At 40.9% G+C, this 10,948-nt stretch overlaps 1 protein-coding gene across 4 annotated transcripts in view; it reads left to right on the top strand.

Moving 5' to 3' along the window:
* The first annotated feature begins 1,949 nt into the window (after positions 1 to 1,949).
* Positions 1,950 to 10,948, top strand: part of LOC110491859 (mitochondrial carrier homolog 1) — a 34,421-nt gene continuing 25,422 nt past the window's right edge. Inside the window, exons 1-7 of one of the 4 annotated variants that reach the window (XM_036946753.1) lie at positions 1,950 to 2,210; positions 2,814 to 2,898; positions 2,995 to 3,101; positions 3,355 to 3,432; positions 4,398 to 4,455; positions 8,653 to 8,704; positions 9,096 to 9,155. In XM_036946753.1, coding sequence (XP_036802648.1) covers positions 2,040 to 2,210; positions 2,814 to 2,898; positions 2,995 to 3,101; positions 3,355 to 3,432; positions 4,398 to 4,455; positions 8,653 to 8,704; positions 9,096 to 9,155 — 611 coding nt within the window. In that variant the 5' untranslated portion in view covers positions 1,950 to 2,039. The remainder of the gene's footprint in view (positions 2,211 to 2,813; positions 2,899 to 2,994; positions 3,102 to 3,354; positions 3,433 to 4,397; positions 4,456 to 8,652; positions 8,705 to 9,095; positions 9,156 to 10,948) is intronic. The other 3 variants (XM_021565674.2, XM_036946752.1, XM_021565673.2) reach the window with 3 other exon arrangements.

Here is a 10,948-nt window from a genome sequence, read left to right as displayed (position 1 = left end):
CATCATTGTGCACCAATGATATGACCGCTGTTTCGTTGATTGACTGTATTTTAACCCAATGACCACTGATCGTCTTGAAATCTAGCTGGGTAGATAGCCAATGAGCTGAGGTAAACGGCAATATGTAATGTTTATGTGTTGGAAGACCAACCCATGTAGTAAACTCCGGCGTAAAGAGGTTAATTCGCCATTGAAGATTCATACCGGAAGGAGCCACGCATGTTACGCACAGCATTGTTTTGGTAAAGCGCATCTTCAGCTGTTTATATATCAATCAGTATGGCGACTAAGTCAGGGGACCTTAGAGATCCTTTTTATGTCTCTATTTGGTTTGGTCAGGGTTTGGGGTGGGTATTCTATGTTCTATTATTTATATTTATATGTTTTGGCCGGGTAGGGTTCTCAATCAGGGACAGCTGTCTATCGTTGTCTCTGATTGAGAACCACATTAAAGTAGCTCCTTTCCCACCTGTCTTTGTGGCAAGTTGACTTTTGTTTATGGCTCATAGCCTTTAGCTTCACGATTTGTTTTTTTGTAGTGTTTATTGTTTTGTTCTGTGTCTTTTTTCCAAATAAAAAGAGAAATGTACGCTCACCAAGCTTCACCTTGGTCTTCTTCCTTTAACGGCCGTGACAGACACATTTAGTCAATAGGTGTAACGGCTGTTGTGGGAAGAAGAGGAGGACCAAGGTGCAGCGTGGTAAGTGTTCATATTTGAAATATTTTAATGATAATATTTTAACAATAACCAACCAACGAACAGTCCTGTAAGGTACAACACTAAACAGAAAATAACCACCCACAAAACACAATGGAAAACAGGCTACCTAAATATGGTTCTCAATCGGGGACAACGATTGACAGCTGCCTCTGATTGAGAACCATACCAGGCCAAACACAGAAATAGAAAATCATAGACAAACTAACATAGACAACCTACCCAACTCACGCCCTGACCATACTAAAACAAAAGACAAAACAAAGGAACTAAGGTCAGAAGGTGACAATAGGCTTCATCTTTTGGTCTTAATCTTTGACCAATAACCCTCATTTTATTGTTCATATTGAATTAAATCTGAAATGATTTGTAATAAAAAATATTACTAATAAATTGTTCAAATGTATTTAAAGTAATCTTATGTTTGTCATTGCTTTCACATTGTGTCACTGGTGTTACCTTGCGTCACTGGTATTACTTTATGGCATATTGGTGTTCTGGCATCAGAGTTGCCCAATTTAATTTAACATGGTTTTTGTATCTACCTAACTGTTGCTACATTCATTAGTAAACATTTTAAGGATATGATCATTCAACTTTGACGACTCAACCTCAATTATTTCTAACGTTACAAAAACCAATAGTATAAATGGAAAAGTGTCAGACAATAGAACGTTACACATGCATGTTTAAAGTAAATTATTACTAATCCAAACAATTTCTTAGTTTTATCATTAACCTTTTCTGTCTTTGATTATATATGCAAATTAAGACTGAAATTACATTCTAGAAAGCCTGAATTCTCATCTAAAATATAGGTAACACCAGTGACAAAAAGGCAGCACAAGCATTTTTTAATGTAATATAGTAAAAATAAAAAATATGTTAAGCTGTCAATTATGTTGATTTATAATGTTAAGTGGTTAACTAATATCTGACTAAGTTTTGATTTAAAAAAGTAATTACAATTTCTCAAAGTTGGCTGTTCAAAAAGCCACCATTTTCATAGAATGAAATGTCTTCACATTTTCCATTTCACAATTACATCATCAGAGTTTACACGGCATATGAATATGGGTTCATCTTCGGCAGTAGAACTAGGCTCTTGTACTGAGCTGTAGTGAACTGTCAAAAGAAGATTAAGTAAACAGTCCCATCTGCTGGATAGAAAGGAGCATGCAGCTCCTTCCGCAGGGAGGTAAAGTAGTCCAGCCTCTTGTTATGATCCTCGACGGAATCACGTGACATGTTCTTGTTTTGCGCATCCCGTTCCCCGCACAGCCCGTGGACTGAACGACTCCTCTCAATATCGCCGTGAAAATGGGGACACCTGAGAACCTGTCTGGCGGTACAGGTGGGCGAAGGGAGCCCCTCAGATTTGACCAGGATGCGTCCGCGACCGCCGTGGACATGGACACGGCAATTGTGCTTCTCGGAGCCGGCGTGACAGCTATCACACACCCGCTGCTGTACGTCAAACTGCTCATTCAGGTAGCTAGCTAGTTACTCAATTTAGCTGTCTACATTGGTTTGAGTTATTCATTATTTTGCCAGCAAGCACGAGGGCTATCACTTTGAGGTCCCACTTTCAGGATTATGATTGGGGTGTTTGAGTTTGCTTGCCGGCTAGCTAGGGAGTTTGCGGTCAACATCTAACGTTCGCTTATTTATAAATGTTTTGGTATTTCACCCCCGTTTCTACCATATTTCGAACATGCTAGCTTGCTAACTAAATAACTAACGTCAGAGATGGCATCATCTCTAGTCCTGGCTTGGCCCAACCCCAGTCAAACCTCAAGCTTTGAGCATAGCCAATATTATCTCTCATAAGTATGTGTGTCTGGGGAGAACAGATAAAGCGAAATTGACATTATTTGCATTTAATCCTAGCTACATTTGGTCAAATTCTCTGCGTGCCAGCCTGCCCTTTTCAGTACCTAACTATCCAAGATGCCACTTCTCTGTCAACTGCAAGTGCCAAGATCCTACCACTACAACTAGGGCCTAGCTACCTACGACAGCTATGAAAAATATATCAAAATGATTCCCCTTCAGTATGCCAGCTTGCCTCCAGTGAGTTGTGTGTGCTTTCAGATTGGACATGAGCCCCTCACCCCAACTGTCGGAACCACCATGTTTGGGAGGAAAGTGTTGTACCTACCTGGATTCTTCTCCTATGGTGTGTGAGTCTTGCTCATGGGTTATCATCCTTTGTCACCCTGTATATGGGGAATACGAGTTGACAGGACTGTGATGGCTATCTGTCGGTCCACAGCACAGCACATCGTAAGGGTTGATGGAAAGATGGGACTCTTCCGAGGTCTATCCCCTCGTATAATGTCCAGTGCCATCTCCACCATGGTCCGGAGTAAAGTCAAACAGGTAAGGGAATCCTAAACCCAGAGGAGTGGTAGTTCATAATCACTCATAACTGCAGCTGCTCTCAATAGGTTTTTGAAACTCGCCACTCTGGCCACAAAAGCCTATAATCCAACCAATCATCGGAGCTTGCCAATGTGTAGTCAGTGTCCTTATCAAATGAGAGAGACACGTGTAATTGTATAATGCATTTGTGACAGTATGTGGGAAGAACCCCGTATATCAAGTTATTTAAGCCCTTCTTTTTCCTCTCCAGGCCGTCCCAGCAGAGCAGGCGGAGCATGTATCGAACAGAGACGACTTGAAGACCTCCCTCAGGAAAGTGATGAAAGAGGTGAGAGGTCGAAGTGTGATAGGGAGCATAATATGAAAGTATAAAATGTCAAGTGTGTCCATGTGAAGCCAGTTGAGTTTATTAGGTTGGAGTGAATTCACTCCATTTTCTAGACATTCTGGTCTGGAAGTATTATGATTACGATATCCATATAATGTGTATGTGTGTGTACGCACGCACAAAACTTCTATTTCCGTGACATGGACTATCCAGGTGAAAGCCATGATCCCTTATTGATGCCACTTGTTAAATCCACTTCAATCAGTGTAGATGAAGGGGAGGAGACCGGTTAAAGAAGGATTCTTAAGCTTTGAGACAATTGAGACGTGTGTGCCATTCATAGGGTGAATGGTCAAGACAAAAGATTTAAGTGCCTTTGAACGGGGTATGGTAGTAGGTGCCAGGCGCACTGGTTTGTGTCAACTGCCACGCTGTTGATTTTTCACGCTCAACAGTTTTCTGTGTGCATCAAGAATGGTCCAACACTCAAAGGACATCCAACCAACTTGACACAACTGTGGGAAGCATTGGAGTCAACATGGGCCAGCATCCCTGTGAAACATTTTGGACACCTTGTAGAGTCCATGCCCAGATTAATTGAGGCTGGTCCGAGGGCGAAAGGGGAGGGGTGCAACTCAATATTAGGAAGGTGTTCCTACTGTTTGGTATACTCAGTGTATTATTTAAATAAACACATCAATACAGTAACTTTTGAATGAAAGCATGGACTTCTAATATATGTATAATACCTGTAATAAGATATTCATAAATACACTATTATGTTGTGGTTAATGATATATAACATTGTTGTGCAGTTCTATATTTGCTGGTCTTATTTTTAGTGTTCGCAATAGATTCCAGTGTTTCCTACTTGGTCATTTCTGAACGGTTTAGATGTAGCAGTTTTGCATAGCTATGCCCACTGATACTTGGCACAGTTTGATTTCCTCTTTCTCTCACTCAAGACCTCACATGAGATGGTCATCCAGTGCCTGTCCAGAATAGCCACTCATCCCTTCCATGGTAAATCCTGCCGATTGTCTGTCTGTTTATTTTCTTTATTGGAGTTTATAGCTTTGTTTTTTTAATTCAGACTAGCTAGGTTTCCATCCAATATGCCACAGATTTTCATGCAAATATTCAAAAATCCACATAGAAAAAAGATGAGAATTTTGAGTTTCCATCAAACTGGCATGTTGTGGATAAAAAGCTGTGCTTGATGACGTAGTGCACATAAAAAGCACTTTTGAGCTTAAGTTTCCAACTACCGAATAAAAATCAGAAGTTCAATGTGTTTACATCGCATTTTCAACTCTACTGATGGCTTTGTCACAGAAACTGTTGCGATAAATAGCCATCTTGCCCAATCTGTTTTCTGCATATGCTCTCTAGTCTAGACAGTGGCCGCCAAGAAATTTGACAGGGTAGGTTATATGATGAGAAATGGATAAGATAAATATTATTTTTATTTGATAATGGAAGCCCAGCAACGATCATCATGTCACCAGCTTTCAAATAATACCCTCGATATTTATTGGAAATTTGAATCTCATCACTGTGCACTTTTAACTACAAATGAAAAAGTTAATCATAGCTTATTTAATCTGCCTATAAACTTTTCATGCTTTTTCCACATCGTGGTGGGCTATAGGGTACAGCGTAACATATCATCACATGAATCCAAGTTTACTTCAACATTATGGTTGTTATATATTTGTGTGTATATATATATATATATATATATATATATATATATGTTGTAAACTGTCTTGTTCAAAACATATTGATACAACAGTAGCTAAGATGTGGAGAATTCTGTCCGTAATAAAGCGCTGCTCTACCTTCTTAATAGCACTATCAACAAGGCAGGTCCTACAGGCCCTAGTTTTGTCACACCTGGACTGCTGATCAAGTGCCACAAAAAGGGACTTAAGAAAATTGCAATTAGCTCTAAACAGGGCAGCACAGCTGGCCCTTGGATGTGCATGGAGAGCTAATATTAAGAATATGCATGTCAATCTCTCCTGGCTCAAAGTGGAGAAGAAATGTACTTCATTACTACTTGTATTTATGAGAGGTTGAAAGCACCAAGCAGTCTGTTTGAACTACAGGCACACATCTCAGACACCCATGCATACCCCACAAGACATGCCACAAGAGGTCTCTTCACAGTCCCCAAGTCCAGAACAGACTTTGGGAGGCGCACAGTACTACATAGAGCCACGACTACACGGAACTCTATTCCACATCAAGTAACTGATGCAGCAGTAAAATTTGATTTAAAAAAACAAACAGATAAAAATAAACCTTATGGAACAGCAGGGACTGTGAGGCAACACAAACAGGCACAGTAACATGCATACACATACATGATAACATACGCAGTACACGCACACATGGACTTTGTACTTTAGATATGTGGTAGTGGTGGGGTAGGGGCCTGAGGGCACACAGTGTGTTGTGAATGTATTGTAATGTTTTTAAAATTGTATAAGCTGCCTTCATTTTGCTGGACCCCAGGAAGAGTAGATCCTGCCTTGGCAGTAGATAATGGGGATCCATAATAAATACAAATCACACATCGTTGCTATTTGCATAGTTAGCCTCAGGCAAATCTTGCAATTCTTTAGCCATTCCTGAACTTGCTACCAAAAACTAGCTACATATGCACCAAAACAAAGGATCTAATGATTGTCTCTTTGCAGCAAAATCTGAACTGGGATGGTTGTATCCCCCATATACAGAATATAACATTCTATTGGTCGCAAGATATAATTATTTAAATAAAAAAACTTTTGAATCCGGTGCCGTTTTGTGTATCAGTTCATAAACCATGTGCATAGAATCGGTACATCGAATCTCTTCCCAACTATATGGCATAGCTGTCATTTTTCTGGTCCTTAAGTGAAACTGGTATAGTTTTTTATTCATATCAATTTTCTTTAATCAATTTTGGTCGTTAATGAGGACCGGACCCTTTTTTTCAGTCTCCGCCTAAAATGACATACCCAATTCTAACTGCCTGTAGCTCAGGACCTGAAACAAGGATACACATATTCTTGATACCATTTGAAAGGAAACACTGAAGTTTGTGGAAATGTGAAATGAACTCAGTTCCTATATTTGAATATACAAATTCATTTTATCAAACAAAACTATGCTACATTTTTATCTCTGGGACCCCCAGGATGACAAATTAGAGCAAGATTACTGATTGTAACTACATTATTTACCTCCAGAGGTATTGTTTTATTGTTGTGCACTTTCCTCAAACAATAGCATAGTATTTTTTCACTGTAATAGCTACTGTAAATTGGACAGCACAGTTAGATTAATGCAGGGCCGACAGACAAGGTCTTAACATTTTCCTCTTCCATTTTTGCGGCAATGCTGCAATTAGTTGGCAGTGGTGTAAAAATACTTTCAAGTACCCCAAAAAAAATACTTCGGTAGTATCTGTACTTTACTTTACCATTTATTTTTACTTCACTTCGTTCCTAAAGATAATAATGTACTTTTTACTCCATACATTTTCCCTGAAACTCAAAAGTACTCATTACGTTTTGAATGGCTACCATAACAGGAAAATGGTCCAGTTCACACACTTATCAAGAGAACATCTCTGCTCGTCCCTATTGCCTCTGATCTGGCAGACTCACTAAACACAAATGCTTTGTTTGTGTTTAGTCCCTGTGCCCAAGGAAGCGAAGGTAACCAGCCTAAATGATTACCACCCCGTAGCACTCTCGTCGGTAGCCATGAAGTGCTATGAAAGGCTGGTCATGGCTCACATCAACAGCATCCTCCTGGATAACCTACACCCACTCCAATTTGCATACCGCCCCAACAGATCCACAGATGACGCATTCTCAATCGCGCTTCATGCTTCCCTTTCCCACCTGGACAAAATGAACACCTATGTGAGAATGCTGTTCATTGACTACAGCTGAGCATTCAACACCATAGTGCCCACAAAGCTAATCACTAAGCTATGGACCCTGGGACTAAACACCTCCCTCTGCAACTGGATCCTGGACTTCTTGATGGGCTGCCCCCAGGTGGTAAGGGTAGGCAACAACACGTCTGGCACGCTGATCCTCAACACTGGAGCCCATCAGGGGTGTGTACTTAGTCCCCTCCTGTACTCCCTGCTCACCCACGACTGCGTGGCCAAACACGACTCCAACACCATCATAAAGTTTGCTGACGATACAACAGTGGTATGTATGCCTGATCACCGACAACTTTGAGTCAGCCTATAGGGAGGAGGTCAGAGAACTGACAGTGTGGTGCCAGGCCAACAACCTTTCCCTCAATGTGAGGCAAGACAAAGTAGCTGATTGTGGACTACAGGAAAAGGAGGACCGAACAAGCCCCCATTAACATCGACGGAGCTGTAGTGGAGCGGGTCGAGAGTTGCAAGTTCCTTGGTGTCCACATTACCAACAAACTATCATGGTCCAAACACACCAAGACAGTTGTGAAGAGTACACAACAACACCTTTTCCCCCTCAGGAGACTGAAAAGATTTGGCATGGGTCCCCAGATCCTCAAAGTTATTCTGCTGCTCAATTGAGAGCATCCTGACTGGTTGCATCACTGCCTGGTATGGCAACTGCTCGGCCTCCAACTGCAAGGCACTACAGAGGGCAGTGCGAACGGCCCAGGGGCCAAGCTTCCTGCCATCCAGGACCTCAATACCAGGCGGTGTTAGAGGAAAGCCCTAAAAATGTTCAAAGACTCCAGCCACCCGAGTCATAGACTGTTTTCTCTGCTACCGTACGGCAAGCGGTACTTGGGGGTATGTTGATTTTAGAGGCTTCATTTAAACTTTGTCTGGTTTCTACATATAACCACATTTTTGTCAGTTCAAAACAGAGCTACTCACTCCCCATCTGTCCTATCGGTACACGCATGCTCCTCCTTTTATGGTTATTATATCAGTAGTTGAGCATAACAGCGTTTCCACTGCAATTGTCACATAATTAATTGGGATATTTTGCTGACAAATTTGCCGTTTCCATCAGGCCTGCCGTGAGTTTTTTTCTAATTCATCCGCATGAGTTGGTTGGATGGAAACCTGGTTAGTGTAGTTTTCTAGTAGCAGTTTTCCTAAGATTTGCTGGTCTCGTTCATTTGTTAGCTTTCAGATTTGGTTTCTTTGTGATGTCCTGCAGATAACACCGTTTGCTCCCCTGACGTTGTTGTCCTGTCTTTCAGTGATCTCCGTGCGATGCATGGCTCAGTTTGTGGGGAGAGAAGTCAAGTACAGGTAAGGTGTGACACATGCAGCATACCTCAGATACTGAATGCAAATTAACAAAGGGAGTTGTTGACTTGACTCGGTTACCTTAGTTTCTCAGTGTGTCATGAGTGTCATGGTAGTTCATCTAACACTTGGCATGAATGTCATAATTGACAAGAAAGTGTCCATTTCATTACTGCAACTTCATGACTCCATTGACAGTGACATGGTACAATACAGAATATTTATTCCAAAATTCTAAGTGGTCTACATTAGTTGAAGTAATAGAATGGATAGCTTAGTTTAATTAGAGGCACTCAGAGGTTCTAAACATGTAGTTGTAAAAGATTAACACTTGGGTGATTTGTGTTTAATTTGAAGTTTTCATCTTGGTTTCCTCTGGGATTGACTTTGACAGGGGGCTGTTCAGCAGCATCACCAAAATCTTCAACGATGAGGGCATTGGGGGATTCTTTGTGTAAGTAATGCTTTTTTTATTCCACTTTGTAAAGTAATTTAATTTCTTACTAGTCAGACTTTGTAAGTAGGAGAAGTGAGACATTTTTTGTCATTAAGTGTAATTCTTACAGACATCACCATCACCCTAATGGTAGTGTGAATCTCCTAGTTTGTGTAGCACAGTGGTCACCAACATTTTCTGAGTCAAGATCACTTTCTGAGTCAAAATGCATGCCGAGATCTGACACTCTGATTTTTTAATTAACATGACTTAAAAAATGTAAGCCTATGCAACATTAACCAATTAAAAACAGTTCTGTAGCAATTAGGTTTGTGCAGTAAGCTATAGGTCCAATACATTATCACCACATACCGGCTTTGCTTGAATTTACCTGCCAATGCATTGTTGTTCAGGACATTTTTTGAAATTATATTTCACATTTTGAGTTGGGCTATCTGATCACACCGGTAATAGAACCATTGTTGTATTACTTGTGAGGCACAGCTGAGTGAGCATACATTTAAGTAATTTGCTTTTTATTTTACTGGGCTGATGGTGCCTGCATCTGATGGTCAGTCTCAGCGGAGGGAGAGAGCAGCAGACTGAGGGTCCGTCTCTCAATATCCCTCCGCTCTCCCTTTCCTCCACTGACACTGACCAAAGGGGACACAGTCTTCCAGCTGATGGAAAAACTCGAGCCGCACTGCATTATTTCTGCCTTATGCACAAATTCATGTTGTTACTCCTATGAACAGAGAAATGAAATATATGATATTAAAAAAATATAATAACAACAACGCAAGCCTATAGCTACACTTTCCTACTCATACATTACTGCTGCAGTGCTTTGTTGTAGCGCTGAGTGGAAATAGGAAGAACATGCATTTTATGGGTTATAAAAGTGTTGAATACAAAGTTGACAGTGCTAAGTAAGAACTTGAAACATGAACTCACTCATAAAAACAGCAGCTCTTTGCTGTATTCATTGACAGTCTCTCTCTAGTTAAGGTTTTAAACATTTTGAAATCTCACAGTATCAATTTTGCCGTAGCTTTCTTGTATGCCTGCTACGTTACTGCAGACTCGGTCATCTGAGCAATCTGATTGGCCAGCGGTGGCATAGTGCACTTGATTTACCTCTCCAGGCCCACCTGGAAGGCAGAGTTTGTACCTTCAGACACATGAAATGGCAACAGTTTGCCTACCCGGCGGGCAGGGCAGCTGAATTGGCTGCACCTACCAACAACAGCCCGAGACTAATACAAAAAAATAGGAATAAAAGGCTTTATCGTTGAGTTTTGTACAGGAATGCCTTGGAGATCGACAAGTCGATCGCGATCCACAAGTTGGTGACCACTGGTGTAGCACTATAGGTGAGGGACATTATTATCCTTTGTGTTAGGGCTGAGACCTCACGATACGATGTTATGACGATACTTAGGTGCCAATACGATATGTATTGCGATTCTATATGTATTGCTATTCGATACTGCGATTTTATTGCAATTTGATGTTCCAAACATATATTGCTCACTATGGGCCCAATCCCAACTTAGGAATTGATGCCTTCCCTATACTCGCCTTTCCTACACTACACACTTCTCAGAATTTGGTATTCAGACTTACCTTTTTCAGTCGCGTAACGCGCTCTGCAGGTGTGGCTACCTTGCGCGCTCTCAATACATTTCATTCAACTGCTAGTTGAAGTTTTCATTCAATGGGGTTTTGAGTACATTTATCTTAAGCCATTGCTTTTAATACGATGTACCTTTTTTAATTAGAATTTTGTCAACAGACTCAGTAGAATACAT

The sequence above is a fragment of the Oncorhynchus mykiss genome, chromosome 16 (assembly GCF_013265735.2).
Source record: "Oncorhynchus mykiss isolate Arlee chromosome 16, USDA_OmykA_1.1, whole genome shotgun sequence".
Lineage (NCBI taxonomy): Eukaryota > Metazoa > Chordata > Actinopteri > Salmoniformes > Salmonidae > Oncorhynchus > Oncorhynchus mykiss.
Note: the sequence above shows the minus strand (reverse complement) of the source record. Positions and strands in the feature narration are given on the sequence as shown.